The sequence below is a fragment of the Ascaphus truei genome, chromosome 8 (genome assembly GCF_040206685.1).
Source record: "Ascaphus truei isolate aAscTru1 chromosome 8, aAscTru1.hap1, whole genome shotgun sequence".
Taxonomy (NCBI): Eukaryota; Metazoa; Chordata; class Amphibia; order Anura; family Ascaphidae; genus Ascaphus; species Ascaphus truei.
In genome coordinates, this window is record NC_134490.1 from 38,358,815 (window position 1) to 38,379,575 (window position 20,761).

Consider the following 20,761-nt stretch of genomic DNA (forward strand, 5'->3'; position numbering starts at 1 on the left):
ATGTAAGCAGCACTTTACGGGACATAATACAGAGAGAATGACACAAATAGGGATAAGTGCATAATACATGGAAGTAAACATTGGAGGAGCCCCTGCCCCTACAAGCTTACAATCTATCCATGTTTAGGGTATCTGCCCCTTTTTGTTAGATGAGGCTTAAACCTCTGTCACAGGCGTCTGCTAGCGAAGGAGTTAAAGCAGCATGACGTGATTTTTGTTACAGTAGGATTGAAGCAGGGGGTCTCCTGAGCTGAACTGCATTGATTTAAGCTCCATGGACCCCCTGCTTCCTGAGATACCTCTGTAGGGGGTGCCAGTATCTCTGCTCAGTTTTTAAATGTCCCGTGTCACGGGGGCCAGTAGGAAGCCACAAGGGATGACGTCTCGGCCTCCTCGTGGGATGTTTAAGCCACCATTATGTTGGCCCCAACAGGAGGTATCTCGGGGAGCAGGGGGTCCCCAGAACTGAAATGAACACGGTCCAGCTACGGGGACAAACAAAAGTACGTGTCACCAGGAGTGGTACTTATGAGAACCTACGGGACGCTACCGACCTTTGTTACAGTGGTGTTGTAAGAATAACTTTTGAGAAATTCTCCCTCCCCTTCTTCCTCTTTTTTTTTTTTTTTTTTTATGGTCTAGATTTCACCGGCAGGTAGGGAGGGTGTCAGCTCCGAACAACTCATAACCTGTTCTCCCAGCTTGCAAGAGAGGGGCACTGAAAAAAGGTGCGGCAGCGGTGAGGTTGTCAGCTCAAAAAACCCTTTCCCCCCCCCCCCCATCAGCTCCGGGACATTCGGGCTCTGCTTAAGTGTGGGCCGCAGCCCTAACACCCACTGTGCAGCTATCTCTTGGGGGGCCTCAGCTGGATGGAGACACGTTGCTTGGCGCAGGATGGGAAGAGGAGCTATTAAAGGACACAGAAAATAATTGGGATGTTCACACCACAACTGGTGCTTTTATAGGACAACTTAAGCAAAAAACATTTGACCCCCTCTTTTTCTTTCTCCCTGTTTAGAGTTCCCCCAAAGATATATTTTTGTTTTTGGCTGTATTTTTCTCTGGCGTCTGTGCTGGGATGCTGTAAAATGCATCCACTCTTTTAGTAAAGAAGGATTTCGTCGTATCCCCCCCACCCTACCCCTGAGCCTGCTGCCCCCTCTCTGGTCTTGATTCTGATGCCACCTCCCAAAAAATCCCAGAGGAAGGACCTTAAATATTTGGGGTTTTCAGCCCACGGGCGGAGACGGATATAGGCAGCCTGGTAACGCGGATAATCTGGAATATTTTGGGATCCCTTTACAGGAACACGGAGGTGGCCTTTTTTTCTTTAACCCTCCCATCCCCATCTTTCACGTGGGGCTAACAGAGTAGATTTCTTGCACAGACCTCAGGAACGTTTCTGAGTGACGACAGGGCAGACTTGGTATCTCCCCCCCAAGTTACCAGCACACAGGTCATGGGCTCAGGACTGCGGTGAGCTGGAGATCTTGGTTTTCGTGTGTCTCGGGTCCTTGCTTAGGGACGCAGCTGGTTAGCTCCTGAGATGCCGTGGTGCTGCTGTACCTGCTACCTGTCTGAGGATGAGAAAGCTGCTCTGGCCATCAACAGGGAGATTGAGAGGATCCTGCGGGACCAGAAGAAAAGGAACCGCAGTGAGCTGAAGATCCTGTTGCTGGGTGAGTGTGAGGGTAGCTACTACTGAGTGCGTTTGTGTGGAGGGGAGCTGAGGGTGGGTGTGAAGGGAGCTGACAGTAGAGAGTAAGTGTGAGGGGAGCTGACAGTGGTTAGTGAGTGTAAGGGTAGGTGAGAGTGAGGAGAACTGATAGTGGAAAGTGAGGGTGAGCTCATAGAGTGAGTGTGAGGGGAGCTGATAGTGGAAAGTGAGTGTTAGGGTAGCTGATAGGGGAGAATGAGTGTGGGGGGAACTGATGGAGAGTGAGTGTGAGGGGAGCTGACGGGAGTGTGAGAAATGTGAGTGAGCAGAGTTGATAGTTGAGCGAGTGTGAAGGGAGCTGATGAGGAAAGTGAGTGTGAGGGAAGCTAATGGAGTGTGAGAAAAGTGAGTATGAGTGGGGCTGATATTGGAGTGAGTGTGAGGAGCGCTGATAGTGGAAAGTGAGTGTGAGGGGAGCTGATGGAGATGTTTGCAGGGAGCTGATGAGGAAAGTGAGTGTGAGGAGAGCTGATTTGTGAGTATGAGTAAAGCTTCTTATCGGTAAGTGTGCGGTAAGCTAACGGGGGAGTGTGAGAGGAGCTGACGGCGGAGTTTGAGGAAAGCTGATTGGAGGAGTGTGATTGGAGTGGCCACTGGGTAAGTCCCTGACCTACAGAGCTTACAATCTAATTTTGACACCTGAAGCTCAGGGAGGTTAAGTGACCAGCAAAAGATTACAAGGAGCTGACGCTAATATTTAAAGTAACTTCAAAGACAGTGATACGGTTAGACCACGCCTCCCTACAGACTTTGTTTATGCATAAACATGGCTCTAAAGGCGTTCCAGTGGAAATGTTTGTTATTAAGATGTTACGCATTGAGTGCCCTCCCTTCCCCGCTCTCCCTGTTGGTGCTCTGCATTAATCTGATAACATTATTATTTGCAGGCAAATCTCATTATCACCGTTTAGTTTAGGATTCTATCCTCCACAAACTGTTAGTTAAATTGCCAGTCCCTGCTAGTGAAAAAAAATGACAGTGACGTGTAATCTGTTAAACGCAGCTGACTTGAAAAAATAAATAAAAATGTACACATCAAGACAGGTATTCGTATTTTTAACTAGTTTTTCAACTACAAATCTCTGGAGGGCTGTTACCGTGTTTATTTAATGCAATCAGTGTGTTTGTCAGTCTTCAGACAATAAGAGGAAGTGATCTTTTTGCCGTGTTAAGTAAATATGAGGCTGTCATTAGTCAGACAGATAAACGGAAGTAGCTGGTCCTAAATGCCTTGTTCCCAGAGGACAGCAAATTAAATTCATTTTCACACAATGCAAAATAAGTCAACCGGTCACTTTAAGGGAGATTAAATCTCTGTAGGTAGTCGATTAGACTTTTATTTAAGAAACAAAGACGTGTTTCTTGATGCGGCTCTGCTAATAATTGCAATCTAACTCTCACATTATATTTAGGAATCTTTCAATCAGTTTTCCCGGGGGCAAACCAGGGCATAAAAAGCCCTCACTGTCCCCATTTTATTGTACAAATAAAAATATCCAGGACAGAGAAGCATAGAGTTCTCTAGTATTACCCGTCCCATCGGCTGTAAAACCGACTGTAACCCTCCCTTCCCTCTTCCACCCAGTCCACCCCAATGATTAAAAACACGTCTATCCAGTGGGTTTAAGGAAGGCATCACCCAAATCTCTTAACCCCTTTGCTGCCAGAAGGACCAAGAAGGGGTTAAAGCAGGGATGGGCAACTCCAGTCTTGACTGAGGCACTGATTGAGCCACCTGCGTTGCTTCAGGGATATCCTGAAAACCTGGCTTGTTGTTGGCCCTTGAGGACTGGAGTTGCCCACCCCTGGGTTAAAGCTAGCATTGACCCTTCCCCTCCTTATCTGCTCATAGGGACAGGAGAGAGCGGGAAGAGCACCTTTATCAAGCAGATGCGCATTATCCACGGGGCGGGCTTTTCGGAGGTGGACCGGAGGAAGTACGCCCTCCTTGTCCATCAGAACATTGTCACCTGTATGCAGTCCCTGATCAGAGCCATGGAGACTCTGCGAGTCCCCTACGACTGGGAGGAGAACAAGGTACCACAGGGGGAAATATCACAGATGGCTTTTGTCATTGTGTCACTTTGAGGTGGAAGGGACAGATTCACTGGGACACAGGTCCTTTTTGTCTGTGTCTCAGTGTTACCTGGTGGTGGGAGGGACAAAGTATATAAGTACCCTCTGCTAGTGTCACTGAGGTGGGAGGGACACACTCCATAGTCCATTATGTTACTATGTCATCCTGCAGTGGGAGGGACAGATGCCATGGGGCCCTTCTGCCAGTGTCACCCTGTTTCCTGGTGCATAATGTTGACCCTCCTCTCTTTCCCTCAGTGGAATGGGAAGCTGATAAGTGAAGTGGACATGTATAAAGCTCACCTGATGGAGAAGCAGCAGGTGGATGCCATCAAAAAACTGTGGGGCGACCCTGGAATCCGCAGGTGTTACGAGAGAAGGAGGGAATTCCAGCTCCTGGACTCAGCCAAGTAGTAAGTGGGCAAGAGGGAGGTGGCTCCTGTATCACATGGTGTTATATATAGAGTGGTAGAGAAAATAGGCTAAAGCGCTCCAATGCCAGGAATAAAAGAATATTATAAGCCAAAACCACTAATCCAAGGTATAAAAAATGAGTCATGGTATTAGTACATAATAACCACTAGTATGGGTACTATCCTCCTGAAGACAGGTGGTAGATGGTACAAGCCCACCCACAATCAGTCTCATTGGCAGGTTCCCCTGAACAATAAGCAATACTCACAATTCCTAGGAGTGGTAGGCAGGCTGTGCAGCTTCCAATGTTGTAGTAAACAGGAATAAATGGAGAAACAAAGCACACAAGCAAAAACGGAGCAGGAAGGACCCAGAATCAAAAATAGAATAAAAGGGCACTTTAATGTGACAAAAGACCCATCCAACGCGTTTCAAACGTCACAGCGTTCTTTTTCTTTTTTTTTTTTTAAAGAACGTTTAAAAACGTATTAACCCCTAGACACATTGCTTGTTAGTGTGATTATTTTATGTATTAACACATTTTTGTTACACTTTTTATACATATAGTTTGTTGTCTCTTTTCAGCCTCCTTCACATAAATGGTGACTCCAGTACCATATTTTGGCTATATAGTTTTATATTTGCAAAAAAGAAGGGCTAGATACCACATGCACACTGAAAAATAATAAAGGTGCCCCAATTAAACCGGCATATAAATATAGAGTAATAATTGCCGGCGGTGCTCCGGGGAAACAGAAATATGTGAAAACTAAAGGAAAGAGTCCCTAAGGAGCACACAGGTTTACTAAAGTATCGCAACAAATGTATTAAATTCACATAAAATAAAAACAAGTGAGGAAAGGGTTAAAAATGCATGGACACCCTGCACGAATCCTCTAATTATATGTGATGACGGACTGCTACAGAGACCATGTGGGGCCTGAGTGATATCTAGTGATAGATGTATGCAGCTGACAGTAAAGCTAGAGTTGTGTACTCAGCTAATAATGCCAATGCATGTACTGCCAGGTCAAATACTAGAGATAAGAGGCACTTGTAGCCTAATTTTTCTCGATCCCTTAGCTGCCTTGATTCCCCCTGCGTCGTCGTCCTCGATTTTTTTGTTTCGTGCCTTTCTCTAAAAAAGGTTGCTCTCTGTTGAATCTAGAGGCATGTCGAGTTTCAATAGCTGAGGAGTCGGGGTCAGATGTAGTTACCCCTAATGACGCAGTATGGGAAGTATCTTGTTGTTTCGTGGGTCTTTGTTTCCTCTCCCTGCTGTCTCTCGCCCTCCTTCATCATGCCCTGCTCCTCTTTGCCTTTATTCTATCTGTGGTTTTCTTTACTCATAAGTGTTCCCCTAGGATGTGACTATGGGCCAGTTCTAAAACCGGTCGTCTAAAGGGTTTTGCCACCAGAAGTAGTTCTAACCTATTGGGGTCTTTTCTTTCATCAAATCATTGTCGTATATAAAATAAGGTGGAGATGGCGTAGCGTCAGGATTAACTGGTACCCCATTTATACTCACTACTGTGGCCTTGGCGTTTACTGGCGTCAAATCATCTAGCTGGGCAGAAGCACACTCGGGCGGGAGCAGCCTTTAAGTCCAGAAAATCAAGCTCTGGTTCTGGAGGGTCCTCAACCGCAGGGTCTTCTTCACAAGCCATATCCACTAAAAGAGACCAAGGATCTACAGGATCGGGGACTTCAGACACGAAGGGTATATCCTAGACACAGGGAAAGATTCTCTTCCCACAGTTCCCAAAACCACGGGTAACTCTGACCCAATAGTACTTCATAAAATAGGTTAGGCACTGCCCCGACCTGATGATGTACTGGGCAGAGGGTGTTTTCTATATACACTTGTGCGGCTGGGTAATTACGATTATCTCCATGGATACAGGTTACCTGTAACGAGACTCCTGGCAGTAATTTGGACTTAACAAGATGTGCAGAGACCAACGTAACTGTACTGCCAGTATCAAGCATTGCTCCTACAGATACCCCATCTACATTGATTTCACACATCCTATTTTTCTCTAAGTGCCCTTTCTCTGTAATAGTCTGCTTAGCAGCAGGAACCCCACCCATAAAAACCCCCACAGAAATGTCACATTTGCTGTACTGAGCTCATGCTGTACTCCTCGGCTATTGACTGCTCTCCCTTTATGTGCTCGGCTATTCCTGCTGCAATTTGGCTGAGCATAGACGGATTCCTTGTGACTTTGTGCTAGTCGCAAGCACTTTGCCTTGCCTTGTCCTGCCTTGTCCTGCCTTGCCTTGTCTTGTCCTGCCTTGTCCTGCCTTGTCTTGTCCTGCCTTGTCTTGTCCTGCCTTGCCCTGCCTTGTCTTGTCCTGCCTTGCCTTGTCTTGTCCTGCCTTGTCTTGTCCTGCCTTGCCTTGTCTTGTCCTGCCTTGTCTTGTCCTGCCTTGTCCTGCCTTGTCTTGCCCTGCCTTGCCTTGTCTTGCCTGCTGCGCTATCCTTTATCTTGCAGTTCTATGGAAACCTCGGCTTACCCCTCAACGATCCTGTCTATCTCCAACTCTCGACCACGGCTAGTGACCCCAACGATCCATACCTCCTCCGACCAACGACCACGGCAAGTAATACGACCATCCTTCCCTCTCCAACCCTGACCCGACTACCCATGAGTCTGCATTCCGGAAGCAATCTTGCGGCCTTAGGTCGGTGTTTCTGTATCCCCACCTCGGCCTCGCGGTTCAGTACAGTTTGTGGCGGGCACCCGTTACACACAGCTAGGTAAGAACAACATCACCTGGTCTCCAGGTTGAAACACCCTCATGCAAGCATTGTGGTTATAATGTCTCTCCAGACTGTCTTGAGCTGATCTAAGATTCTCCCTTGCAAAATGGCCAACCATGTCTAGGTGGTTCCTAAAGTCCAACACATATTGAAGAGTATTCTTGGAAGGGGACTTCTGTGCCTCCTAGGAATCCTTTAGGAGGTCTAGGATACCTCTGGGTTGGCAGCTATATAGGAGCTCAAATAAGGAGAAACCAGTGGAGGCCCAAGAAGCTTTCCACACTGCAAACAGCAGAAAGGGGAGAAGTTCATCCCAAGCTCTCTTTTCTAAATCTGCAAACTTCCTTAACATACTCTTTAGAGTCCGGTTAAACCTTTCCACCAATCCGTCAGTCTGTGGATGGTAGACCGATGTCCGAACTGACTTGACTTCTAGTAACTTTAAGACAGGGGGAATGCCTCAGGGTACCTTGTTGCATAGTTGACTATCGCCGGAATAAACCTGTGCCCCTTTGCAGAGGGTTCTACAGGTTCTACCAGGTCTATCCCAATCCTCTTAAAGGGGATTGAGACCAAGGATAGAGGAACCAAGGGGGTCATTTTTTGTCCCTTCTGGCTGAGTAGCTGGCATTCAGGACATGCCGCATGTAATTTGGCAATATCAATAAGCATCCCTGGCTAATAGAACCGGGATGAAATACAGTCCATGGTTTTGGCTCTAACGAGGTGTCCACCCCATGGGATAGTATGGGCTAGGGTGAAGACAGCTTTAACTAACACCTTAGGGACCAAGATTTGTCTGGTGACCTCGCTGTTTGTGTATGTTTGTTCACCCTATACATAATATCATTCAAGAATTCAAAATGAGGGAACATCATTACACCTTGTGGATTCAATACATTGTCATCGATTTTTACCACCTTCTCCTACTGTCTGGCAAGGACCGGGTCTTCCCTCTGCCTCTGGTGAAAATCCCAGTCATTACTTGTGACTTATACATATTAGTATTGGTCACTTAAGTCCTAGATTTTTTTTAACCAGTCCTGTTTATCACAGCGTCTTTGCTTCTGAGATTTCGGAACCTGGAGTCTACTGGGGAATATCTTAGCAGAGAAGGGGAAGAGTTTCTCTGGCGTCTCCAGTATCGGAGAAGGAAGCTCCCACTGCGAGGAGCCAGTAAACTGGAGAATTAGGGCCAGTCTCGGCCCAGCAAGACTGGCGAAGGAATCCAAGTAGCGACTCCTACGTCTAGCCTGGCCGCCCGATCCTTTACCTGTAGCAGGATGTTGGGAGTAGGGTACCATTTTATATTACCATGTATACATTCTATGCTCTACGGGGAGCCATAGGAAAGCACTTTAGGCGGTATAAGTTCCTAGAACACAAGGGTTTGCCCCAGAGCCCGAATCCACAAGGGCCTGGACGGATTTACCCCCAATCAGGACTGGAAGTAGCCGAGGCTTGTAGCTTTCTCTGGGGAAGGCTGAGGTGACGGTCCTGCTAAAGGAACAATCCATCTGTGGGCACTCCATATGACCGTGGCTCTGTTCCCCGCAGGTAGAACATGGAGAGGGCTCTCTCACAGGGGGTTGACGTGTAAACCTCTCAGCTGGACAGGAGATTGGAGACCAGGAGTAGGGTGGGTCCTGCGTGCGACGTCCTCTGAAGTTCCCCTCTTTTGGTGATGAGTCGACATCTGGAAGTAGACGAGGGTCTCGGCGGGGACCAACGTCAGGACCTCTCTGTTGCTGAAACGGCTGATCCCTTTGTGGGGCTTTGTGGGGCTTGGTGGTCACGAGTGGATGGGTTGTAGTTTACAAGCTGGTCTGGCCTCCTTCTTTGGTCATCAGCCAGAGCTGGTGGAGTCTGTGCCGTATGGCCCAGGACTCTCTCCTGGGCTTGGCCCCAAGGAATTTTTTCACAAGCTGAACAGCCCGAGTTAGGGTTTTGGCAGTATGGCGTTTTACCCAGGAGCATGCGAGAGGGGCTATCACCTGTACTAATAGCTCCAGAGCGATTTGTTTGAAAATAGCCTCCTTGGTGCACTGCTTCGACTGTATCCACGAGTACATAAGTCTAATAAGCGCTGAGCTATGACCCGGGGTCTCACCTTAGAGGTGGGGTCAGGTCTAAGCGATCTAGAATTGCTTATTTTACCTTCTTATAGTGCATAGCCTGATCTGTAGGTAGGCCTTGATATGCGGCCTGGGCTTCTCCTATGAGGAGCAGAGCCAAAGATGTTGCCCAGCTATCTGCGGACCAGCTCTGGGCCTCAGCGACCCTTTCAAGGGTTAACAGAAACGCTTCGGGGTCCTCTGCCGGCTTAATTTTTCCCAGGAAAACCGGTGGGTTATCCAGAAGTTCTGATCTGGCAGACCAGGACAGTATATTGGTCAACCTTTCATCTTGTGCTGCCTGCTTCTGGGTTTGGAGCTGGGCTTGCTGCTGTAAACGCTGCAGTATTAGTCCGGTTTGCCTGGCCTGGCCTCTGTTTTGCATGGCCTGTTCGTACAGAAACTGTTTTAAAAATGGTTCCATTTTTTCTTTGTGTGCGGCCCTTCAGGTGTAGGGGTTGCCTAGTATCCCATTTCTGACACTATATGTTCCAGGGACAATACAACGACACGTTGGTTTGTCTATCCATCTGCTGCTGGCCGCAACCTCCCCAGCACTCGCAGCCTGAAACGGGCACCGGAGCTCTAGACAGCTTCCCTCCTCCCCCTTGCCCCCTCATTGGCTCCCTGCCGCACCACATGACGCGTCGCCGCTTGGGATCACGATCCTCGTGTATCCCCTGCTGGCTGACGCGTTGCAGTGCGCAGCGAGCCTTGCAGGGAGGGGGGACTGGAGCCGGCTCTGGAGGAACTCATGTCCGGTGAGTGTCGCGGCCGCGCGCGCCGTCAGAAGCAGCAGGACCCCGGCCTAATGAGCCAGGTGAGCAAGCTAATCAAGTCAGCATGTTTTCAGACTGAGATTTAACCTAATCAGTGCTGTCCTCAACCTTTAATCATAGGTCTCCCATGCATAACTATCAGCTAGGGAATCCACCCTCTCACAGCCATCCAGTATGATATAGCAGAGAGATATTCAGAGACTTTGATCTGTACACCAGGTGTAAGGTCACGGTTTGAAAGGTAAATTTGTGTGCCATCAGAATAGAGGTGATATTTGAACACTAGAGATGTGATAAGCTCACTTGGAGAGAGTTTGTAAAGAGTAAAGAGAAGAGGTCTCAAGACAGAGCCCAGGGGTACCCCCACAGAGATCGACATAGGAGGTATTGGCAAACGAGACACTAAAAGTACGATAGGAGGTAAGAGGAAATCCAGGATAGAGCTCTGTTAGGGATTCCAAGTGTATGGAGAATGTGAATGAGAAGAGGGTGGTTCACAGTATCAAAGGCTGCAGATAGGTCGAGTAATAGGAGCAAAGTGTAATGACCTTTTCTCTTTTACAGCATGGAGGTCATTGGTTATTTTGGTGAGGGCTGTTTCAGTGGAGTGAGCAGTGCAGAAGCCAGATTGCAGAGGGTCTAGGAGAGAATAGGTGGTCAGATAATGGAATAACCTCGATCACAAGGTGTTCAAGGAGATTAGAGGAAAAAGGCAGGAGTTAGACACAGATAATTAGAGAGACTGGTAGGGTTAAGTTTGTTGTTTTTGAGTAAGGGTATATCTGTTGCGTGCTTGAAGGAGGCTGGAAAGGTAGCAGAGTAGAGGGAGGCATTTAAAATATGGGTAAGTGTGGGGATTAGAGTGGGAGCAAGAGGCTTGAGGAGATGGGAGGGAATGGGGCCAAGAGGGCAAGTGGTAGAGGGAGAAGAGGACAAGAGGCAGGTTTGCTTATAAAAGTACTGGTACTGTGGCAGGTTTGCTTATAAAGTACTGGTACTGTGGCAGGTTTGCTTATAAAAGTACTGGTACTGTGGCAGGTTTGGATATAAAAGTACTGGTACTGTGGCAGGTTTGGATCTAAAAGTACTGGTACTGTGGCAGGCTTGGATATAAAAGTACTGGTACTGTTGCAGGTTTGGCTATAAAAGTACTGGTGCTGTGGCAGGTTTGCCTATAAAAGTACTGGTACTGTGGCAGGTTTGCCTATAAAAGTACTGGTACTGTGGCAGGTTTGCCTATAAAAGTACTGGTACTGTGGCAGGTTTGCCTATAAAAGTACTGGGTACTGTGGCAGGTTTGCCTATAAAAGTACTGGTACTGTGGCAGGTTTGCCTATAAAAGTACTGGTACTGTGGCAGGTTTGCCTATAAAAGTACTGGTACTGTGGCAGGTTTGCCTATAAAAGTACTGGTACTGTGGCAGGTTTGCCTATAAAGTACTGGTACTGTGGCAGGTTTGCCTATAAAAGTACTGGTACTGTGGCAGGTTTGGGTATAAAAGTACTGGTACCGTGGCGGGTTTGCCTATAAAAGTACTGGTATTGTGGCAGGTTTGCCTATAAAAGTACTGTTTGCTTGCCTGATCGCATTTCGTCTGCATGAACGACTTTGATTGCTGTGTGAATTTTCAAGCTGCGGATGCGCGTGCGCCCGTGCACGCACCTGCTCGCTTTTTCGTCTCCACCAAGGACTTTTAGTGCTGTGAGACTTTTGAGCCAGCGGGGCCGTGTGCGTGATTGTGCGCACGCCTGATGGTGACGCATTTTCGTCTCCATGAAGGAGTTTTAGTCCTATGAGAATTTAGGCAAGTGCCAGCAAAGACGTTTCACTTCAAAAATGCTACTCGCCAGACAAGAAAGGGACTCGCCCGCCCCCCTCACACACAATGTATATTTTTTCTAAATTGCACTGTACACCTGAGCGTGCACTCCCTCTCTCACCCCGTCCTTCTATTCTTCCTCTCACCGAGGAGCACCATGTTGGCGTAGCAGGGCAGCAGAGGCTTTACACGGCAGGCGGTGGGAGCAGAAGAAGAGCATTGGCACCATGTAAGCCGCGCAGGAGGACAGCCGGGGTGGAACGCGCCGCAGCGGTCCGGCCCGGACGTCTTTTCTGACTTCCGGTGTCTGCCACTGGGGCGCCACGCCAGCTGCTGAAATGAACTTGTCACGGGCGAGTGGATTTATTGATATAGATGTATGTATGTGTATGTCCTGTATCACAGTGTATGTATGTTGGGAGATGTGACGATGGAGAGGATTTGGCCCGGGATTAAGGGGGTTACACCCCAATTGGCCACTCTAACCTCACCAGGGAGACAAGGGGTTAACTGGGCTGAGGCCCAGACGTGTGATTTAACCCTTGTCATAACCTGAAAATGTATATTCCCTGTTCCCCCATGGTTTATTGTTAATCAGTGTCTGCATCACACACACACTAGAATCCATCCGGGAGCACAAGGGTTAATAGTCCTTTAATGATTATAGCTCTTTGTAAAGTTTTCCCGCCTTTTCAGGCACCATTTTGCAGGTCCCCATTGGCCGCCATTAGGGCTCCATGCCTTCTAATGGAGAATCTTGTTGTTTTAGTCCTGTTTCCTGTAAAGACCAGCAGGTGGCGTCCGAGAGGGAGAGCGGCGGTTTCCCATTGAAAGTCAATGGGCTCATCGACTTCAATGGCGGTTCCTCGAGGTAACTTTCGAAGAACAAGTTGGCTGCCGTCCAGACCGCAAACCGCAAAGCGGATACAATGTCCTTTAAAAGAGTTAAAATCACTTGAGTCAAGTTCAACGTTAATTGGCGTGAGAATAAACAGTTCTGGGGCCCTAGAAATAAAATTCTTTTTGCCCCTAGTTCCTAGGCTTCCCCCCACTCAACCACAACCGGGTCCCCGAATCCTGGACCCCCGATAAGGGTCGAACCGAGAAGAGCGGGTCGCGCCATAGGCTTCAATGGCGGCGGCAGAAACAGCTCCGAAAAATGACTAAGTGTGAAATGCTGTAATTTAGGAATCCATATCTCCGATTCCGGAGGGACCAGAGGATCAAGGTTTGGGGTGTCTGTAGTCACTGCTCCGGCATCACTGCAGAACCATCCTTGACCCTCTTAGACGAACCCGACGGAGTATGGACCCCCTTGAAAGTTCTGGACTTTTTCCCATTGATTCTAATGGGGGAAAAGCCGCATGGTGAAAAAATGACTAAGTGTAAAATGTTGAAATGTGTAAGTCCATATCTCCGGTTCTGGAATGCCCAGAGGGATGGGATTTGGGTGACATGTAGCCAGGGTTCCGGCTTTAATGCATGCCCATTTCCAGCCCCCTCAGACCAACCAGACGGAGTATGGACGACTGTAAAGATTTGTGGATTTTCTCATAAACTTCAATGGCGGCGGTTCCCCATTGAAAGTCTATGGTAGGAAACTCCATTGACTACAACGGCGGAGTTGCTCCATTGAAACCCATGGCGGCGGAGCCCGTTGTTTTCAATGGGGATTTAGTGAAAAGCTGAGATTTCTTTTAGCGGAGATTTTTGTATTAAAATGAAAAATGATTTAATGTGCATTTGTGTAACTCCGGCTCCATAGGTCGTAGCAAGTCGCTTTTTGGATCATATGGTGCCCCAGTTCCGGCCATTAGAACTGGGAAGTTTGGTTCTGCTAGACCCAATGGAACCGGATATTTTAATACGTTTATGTTTTATGTTTGATACTGTGTCCCAAGGTATGGACAAAGACTTAGAGGAAATTCCTTTGTCCACCAAGATAGCAGATGGCCCCAAGAGGCGCCCTAATGTCTAGGATTTAAGTGTTGTTCAAAGGGTCTTGTCACCCTCCCTGTTTACCTAAGGGCGGAGAAGGCTCAAGCCAGAGCAGTCTTTAAGTGTCCCACTTCACACCTTTCAACAAAGGTTTTCCTGCCAGAAGTCCAAATGGATAGACTGGCTGGCATTCCTGATGCAAATGTGGGGCTTCAGAAATGAGACCCCAGAGTTCTACTGCGCATGTGCCAACTAGCAGGGGGGCATGGGTCAGAATGCTTTCCCACGTTAGTGAGTGGCTGGAGGTAATTGAAAACCAATCACCTGTACTTAAGGTTATGGATAGGGCCACAAAAGGTATATAATCTGTGGTCAAGCCCTTATCCTGTGTTGTTCATGTTCTGCAAGTTCTTCAAGTGTTCAGTCTGTTCTATACCATCTTGTTTGCTGAGAGAAACGCTATGCACTGTCTTCCTGCCAGAGGTCTTTTCATGCTTTTGGTGTCTTGATGACTATGAAGAGTGCTGTATGAACTGCCAGTCCAGCTGTGACTGCTTCATCATTTCCATTTTACGTAAGTGTCTATATTTTGCCTGTTATTTGTACATATCTGTTGTGTTCACCTATCCTAAGGAATAAATAGAATTTGTTATATCTAAGTCTCGTCCCAGTTCAAACCCAGGTATATAAATATTTATATATAGTTTTGGTGTAAATTACAGCCTGTCATAAGCTACCGTAACAGGAGATGATAGAGCCTCCGGTAATACCCAGTGTATCTATGAAGCGGGACGATACAGTCTCCACGCTTAACTTTGGCTCAGTCTCATTTACTACTACAATGCTGCATAAATTAAGCCAGGGTTATTGTAATCAGCTGTGGTGATGTCAGGGCTGTAATATGATGGTTTTAAGGAATATGATTGGTGCTATTCGTGGTGCGATCTATCTTCGATTCGTTGTCATGTGTTTAAAAGTTGACTCTGCTCACTGCAACACTGATCACTCCGGGAAGAAGCCCCTCTCCAGGGCGAAACGCATAGAGTGAGGCGACCACTCTAAAAACCTCCTGTTTATTATTATTTCGGGACTCTGGCTACGTCTTACGCACTGTGGGATTAATTAGTCCTGTTTCCATTGGACTGCAAGTGATGCCATACTCATCCGCTATATATACCACCCTGTTATGGACTATTTACATCTCCATCTAGCCGAGTATCATATGCTTCTTATTACATCTCTTCAGTGATATTTTCTTTGGCTGTTGCACCTTTATACTTTTCTGCATAGCCTTAAAAATATATATATTTTTTTTTTATGGTAGTGTGGTTAGTTTGTATGGGCACATGATTTTTGATTATCTTTTTTCATGTTAACACTTTTTCTCCCCCTTACACAAGCATTTTTTATGTGTGTGGATAAGCTTATTTAGTTTCATTGCTACCAGACTTTATTGATCTTGGTTCACTTACTACTCCACATATTGTACATTCACGAGGGGTTAATGCATCTGTTCTGCTCAGTAGCGTTATGTGGGTTTTTAACTGGCCGGTTGAGTCTGCAAGGGGCATATTGTTTTCCCCATGCTTTCTCTATTTACTCTTTTGAGCAGTGGCAAATTTCACGCTAGCCACACCTTGTTGTAGCCAGTTCCCTTGAACTTTATTTTGGAGTTTTTTTCGGTGTGTTCTTTTTTATGTTTTTTTTTAAATTGTTTGTTTATTAGATGTGTTATATTAAAATTCATTTTTTGATTAATTTCATATACTGTATTGTGTATTTGTGTTTTTTTTTAGTGCTTTTAGAAGGATTCTGTTATCTTTTGTGTGTGTGGGGGGTGTGTGGGGGGGATCCTCCGGCGCGTAGTTTCACTCGTATTCCGGAACACATGCAATGTAAACAAAAAGAGGGACCACAATCAGGAGTGGTTAAAACACAATGGTATACCGTGTGGAGTTATATGGGTACTCACACTTACATTAAAGCAACAAGTCTCCAAATAAGGGATGACGGGCACTTCTTGATGTTACCTCAAAAAAAAGGGGGGAAAGAAGGGAATCATAGCATAACACTGTTTATTAACAATAGTAATTAAAAGAGATTGCAAACTCACAAGCGGCCATTAAAAAATGGCATAGAAAGGAGTAGTCTCCAGGCTCCACCAATCGTCCTCCCAAGTGGTTGGATGTCCGTGTGGAGTCTGTTCCAGCCGGTAAGATGGTAGTGCAGGGATGTAAATGACAGCAGGGTTGTCTTCCCAGACTTGTGCACAATTAGATGATAGAGCCTCCTGTATCACACAGTATCTGTGTAGCGAAATTCTAGTGTCCCCTGTATCATAGTGTGTACATGCAGTTAGATATAGGAGAGTCTCCTGAATCCAGTATGTGTTGTCCAATTTGGTTTCAGTCCTGACCCCCCCCCCCCCCCCCTCACAAGCGATGCCCACGCTGACTCCTCCCATCCTCTTTTTCGCTCTGGTGCAGTTATCTGTCCAATCTGGAGCGCATCTCTCAGGACGGGTACCTGCCCACGGACGAGGACATCCTGAGGATCCGAATACCGACCACAGGAATCAACGAGTACTGCTTCTCTGTGGAGAAGATGAACCTCAGGTGAGAGTAGAGGGGTTAATGGAGCATAGAAAGGGTGAATGCAATACTACCCTGCCTATATAGAGCATGGAAGAGGTTAATGGGACAATACAGAGGTGAAGAGGTTAATGGAGTGAGGGGAGGAAGAGCGAGAGATAGGGGGAGAATTCTATATATATTGTTTATTTATAAGGTGCCAACATTTTCCTCAGCGTGGTACAATGGGGGAACAGAGTGGTATAAATTACAAACAGCATAACATACCAAACCAGTAGAAACAAATGCAGACAGATACAAAAGTTAATTAGGGCCTGCTAATTAAAGTTTACACCCCCCACCCAGGGTTGCCACCACTCGAGGTTTGACCACGTATCTCCAAGCTACGGGTTTACCTTGTAAACCTCTGGGTGGTGGTGTCCTTGGCGTCCCCCCTGCAAATGCTAGCAATATGGTTGACGCCGCGTTGCTATGACAACGGACATGTGGCACCCGTTGCCATGACAACGTGGCGCTGCGTGATGTCACGACATCACGCAGCGCCACGTTGCCATGACGACGCATCGGCGCCATAAGGCATCCTGTTGTCTTGGCCATTTGGCACAGCGCAGCCACATTGACAGCAGTTGCCCGGGGGAGATTGCCGGGAGGATGCCGGGAGGATGCCGGGAGACGCCGCCACCAAAGGCCAGAGCTAAATATTAAAATGTTCTCTCCGGGTTAGTCTTCAGCATTAGGTGGCAGCCCTGCCCCCCTCCCCCCCCCCCCCCACCCACCTGCAAGAGATTGCAGCAATCAACTGGATCGTGAATGGTGGACAAGTTACCAGCATAGGACAAAAGTATATACTTGTTAGTGTACAGTATTTATTGTTGCATCTGACACGAGATGTCCCAATGTAACTATCTTGCATCAGATGGAACAATAAATAATTTATCAAATCTATCATTTTGTGCTGGTAACTTGATCACTATGCGTGAGAGAGAGATGGCGATGGAGCGAATAAATATTTAGAGAGAGAGGGGGGCCGCCGCTGTTTCTCACTCTCCCCCCTGTCTGTAGGATCGTGGATGTGGGAGGGCAAAAGTCAGAACGCAGGAAGTGGATTCACTGTTTCCAGAACGTGGCCGCTCTTATTTACTTAGCGTCTCTGAGTGAATATGACCAGCGACTGGAGGAGAACAGCAAGGATGTAAGTGTCACCTAGCCAATCACGGCACAGTCAAATAAAACACAGCTATTGACACTCAGCCAATCATAATCCCAATTGCATAACATAACCAGGGCCCCCATCTCACACAGCTAATCAAATCACGAGCACAAGTCTCCTGTCTAATATCCATATAATTATATTGCAGCTCTGGTCCTTTGTTCTCCATTACATCGCTGCTCCAGTCCTCTCAGCCAATCACATCTTGCACTAGTCATCTCTCGGCCAATCCCATTACATCACCAGTCCTCTCTCAGCCAATCAGATAACAGGTCACTCAGCCCATGCAGACCACCAGCCAGCGCCCTCTCCTCACACCCTGCAGGTCAGGCCAGATCTCACCTGCTCTTTGTGTGTCTCACAGAACCGCATGCAGGAGAGTCTGGCACTGTTCCGGAGCATCCTCGTGCTACCCTGGTTCCGGGAAACCCCCATCATCCTTTTTCTCAACAAAACTGACCTGCTTGCTGAGAAGATCTGCATCTCCGACCTGGCTACCTACTTCCCCCTCTTCGAAGGTCAGTTCCTAGCCTTATCCCCATGGGCAGCCAAAGAGGTGTGTGGGGGATTGGGTCACAGGTCTGCCCGACAGCGGAGATAACACTGGTGCAGCCCATGTAGGCATGACCTAGTGACATGTTTAATGAGTTAAATGTGCAATCCCACTTAGTCGACCAGTTAAATTTCTTAGTGGCCCCTGAATGGGACGTGTTTGTAAAGCACATGTTTTCTTTCCCCTTATCCCACCCTGTCCTTATCAGAGAGCCAATAAAGATATGGGGGGGTGGGGCGGGACTCTGTCTGCACAAGCACACATGGGAGCAGCCAGGGGCAAACACAGCCCTCCCAAGTCTCACTTTAAAACTTAAATAAATAAATAATACTTGTAGGTTTCATATTTGGGTAACAAAAAGGTATCAATCACCCAGATGGGACCCCTTAACAATGTCACTAGGATTGGTTCACTTTAGTCCTAGGAAGAATTGCCCCTTTAAATGGTCAGTCTGATGTAGGGCCAAAGCGACCGAAAGACAGGGATATGTTGGCGATTGATGCATCTTTTTAGAAAAATTATGCTTTCAACATGAAGTTTAGGGTGGGGTTATTGAACTCAGGTTTAGTGACAGTGGAGGCATCTTGTCACCTCTCTGCTTGGATTTAGTGACCGTGGTGGCACCGCGTCACCTCTCCCCTCTGGTTTAGTGGCAGTTGAGGCACTGCGTCACATCGCCCCTCTGGTTTAGTGACAGTGGAGGCATTGTGTCACCTCTCCAGTCTCTCCCTTCTGGTTGCAGGTCCCCCCCGTGATGTTGAGGCCGCTAAGAAGTTTATCAAGAGTTCTTACACAGAGATCTTCACTATTACCGAAGTGCAAGGTGACACGGAGAAGACGGCCCGGGACAGAATTTTATACCCCCACTACACCTGTGCCACGGACACGCAGAGCATCCGCAAGGTGTTCAACAACGTTAAGGAGTCTGTGCTCATGAAGAGCTTGAAGGAGTTCTCCTTGGTGTGATGGACCGCCCATACCCCCCAGCACACCCTTACTGTCAGGGTGTCACCTGCACTGTTATTACAACTTGTTACACACATCAGCTGCCTAATGGACTTGAAAGGGGTAATCCCACATAGTCGGCCAGTGGAATGTCTTAGGGGCCTCTGAATGGGAAGGTGTTTGTGAATCAAGTGGTTTAATTACCCGTACCCTGTCCTTATCAGAGAGCCAATAAAGACAAGGGAAGGGAGGACTCTGGCTGCACAAGCACTTGCTGATCCCACAGTGACATCACACAGAGGGAGCAGCCGGAGGAAATCTAACCTCACCTCAAATGTAACTTTAAAAAATACATTAAAAATACTAATACGTGTCAGATTTGAAGAAAAGGGGCATGAATTACCCCTTAAACATGTCACTGGAATTAGTTCACTTTGGTCGTAGGAGGGAGGGAGGGATTGCCCCTTGAATAGGATCATCCTCTAGTATGCATTAGATGCCCCAATAGACTTTAATAGTACTGCCTTATTACACATATCAATTATCCCTATAGACTTAAGTGGGATCCCCCTCTTACACACATTGGTTACCCATATATGCTTTAAAAGGATCGCCCTATTGCACGCACAAATTTAATGGAATCAATCGACTAAAAACATCAGCAGTCTTTAGATGTTTAATCGCCCTCTTGCACACATCAGCTGAGCCCATAAACTTTAAAAAGATCCCGCTGTTACACGCATATAAACTTTAATAGGATCTATATCCCTTTCATACACACATTTTCTGCCTCCATATAACTGTACAGGATCAGCCCCACACACAAAGCAGAGTGTTTTCCATACACACGCCAATCCCTATACATCCCTGTACAGCGCAGTATACAGCTAAAAGCTATATGTACGTATTATGTATGAGTAACAGCATCAAACTTTTGTATGATTTAATATATTTTTATTTATGGGACAATTTCAGGATGCTTCATTTGCATGCAAAGGGGAGGAGCTTGCATCCTTTTTTGGTCCTTTCTGAGTATAATAATATTAACAACAATAATAATAACTAAGGTTAAAAATGCTCAGCTGCTAAAAGGATGTGGGAAGAGCAATTCAATAATTCCACGACGCGAACATCATGAGGGAATGTTAACCCTGCTCCTACATGACCCCAGTACAGAGGTACCTGACCATACTGACCTGTGCAGCTAGATAGTGGGGAGAGGAGAAGCTCAAGCTGCCCCTTGTCTGGAAGATGCCCTTGTTCCCTCGAATCCCCATTTATCACTACCCCACCTCCCCTGGGCCTGCCCTGCTGCCTCTTCTGATGTGTCGGACATCTGAGCAGAACAGTTTCCTGCGGTAAGTGATGGGGTGTGAGAGTGGCAGTGTCAGTCTAAATGCCATGGCTGTGGGCACTTAGGAGTTGGGTTATTAATACCCCCATGTGGGGGTGATATGAACTGAACATTCAACAAGCAGGGGGTGAGCACCTACCTCTAGTCTTCACCCTGCTTCCCGACTGGCCAAACACCCTATGATACTCCCCTGCACCCCTCAACCACCCAAATATAGACTGCAGATGAGAATTACTTTCCCATTCTTCTCGCTGCTGTAAAACCTCATTCTCTATTAGTTCCTTTGGATTATTTCATATTGAGGGTGACCTTGTCTCTTTCCCAAGCTCCCTGACGGTATTACCTTGTACCACCTCTGCTGGAAGGCTATTCCACCCTAGTCTAACACATTCAGTGCTCTGCAAGCAGTGATCGAAGTGTCACGGTACTCGGATTTAGAGGACAAGGACGAATTCTCTAAGAAATAGAAGTCCTTGTGATATGGAGG

The 20,761-nt window shown here is 47.1% G+C and overlaps 2 protein-coding genes across 2 annotated transcripts in view; one reads left to right on the top strand and one right to left on the bottom strand.

Annotated features, from left to right (window-relative positions):
- Positions 1–636: 636 nt before the first annotated feature.
- On the top strand, positions 637–19,889 carry LOC142501529 (guanine nucleotide-binding protein subunit alpha-15-like). Its single transcript, XM_075611532.1, has 7 exons — positions 637–1,679; positions 3,570–3,754; positions 4,052–4,206; positions 16,108–16,236; positions 17,275–17,404; positions 17,787–17,940; positions 18,718–19,889. The coding sequence occupies exons 1-7, from the start codon at positions 1,547–1,549 to the stop codon at positions 18,939–18,941; spliced, it is 1,110 nt and encodes a 369-aa protein (XP_075467647.1). The 5' UTR covers positions 637–1,546; the 3' UTR covers positions 18,942–19,889.
- The window catches only part of LOC142501531 (duodenase-1-like), a 43,054-nt gene continuing 38,355 nt past the window's right edge, over positions 16,063–20,761 (bottom strand). Inside the window, exon 4 of the mRNA XM_075611538.1 lies at positions 16,063–16,214. Within this exon, the coding sequence (XP_075467653.1) occupies positions 16,197–16,214 (18 nt within the window). The 3' untranslated portion in view covers positions 16,063–16,196. The remainder of the gene's footprint in view (positions 16,215–20,761) is intronic.

Coding starts and splice junctions, on each gene's coding strand:
- LOC142501529 (XM_075611532.1), top strand. CDS start 1,547: ATGCCGTGGTGCTGCTGTACCTGCTACCTGTCTGAGGATGAGAAAGCT. Junction 4,207..16,107: donor CTCCTGGACTCAGCCAAGTA/GTAAGTGGGCAA, acceptor GCTCTGGTGCAG/TTATCTGTCCAATCTGGAGC. Junction 17,405..17,786: donor TGGAGGAGAACAGCAAGGAT/GTAAGTGTCACC, acceptor TGTGTCTCACAG/AACCGCATGCAGGAGAGTCT.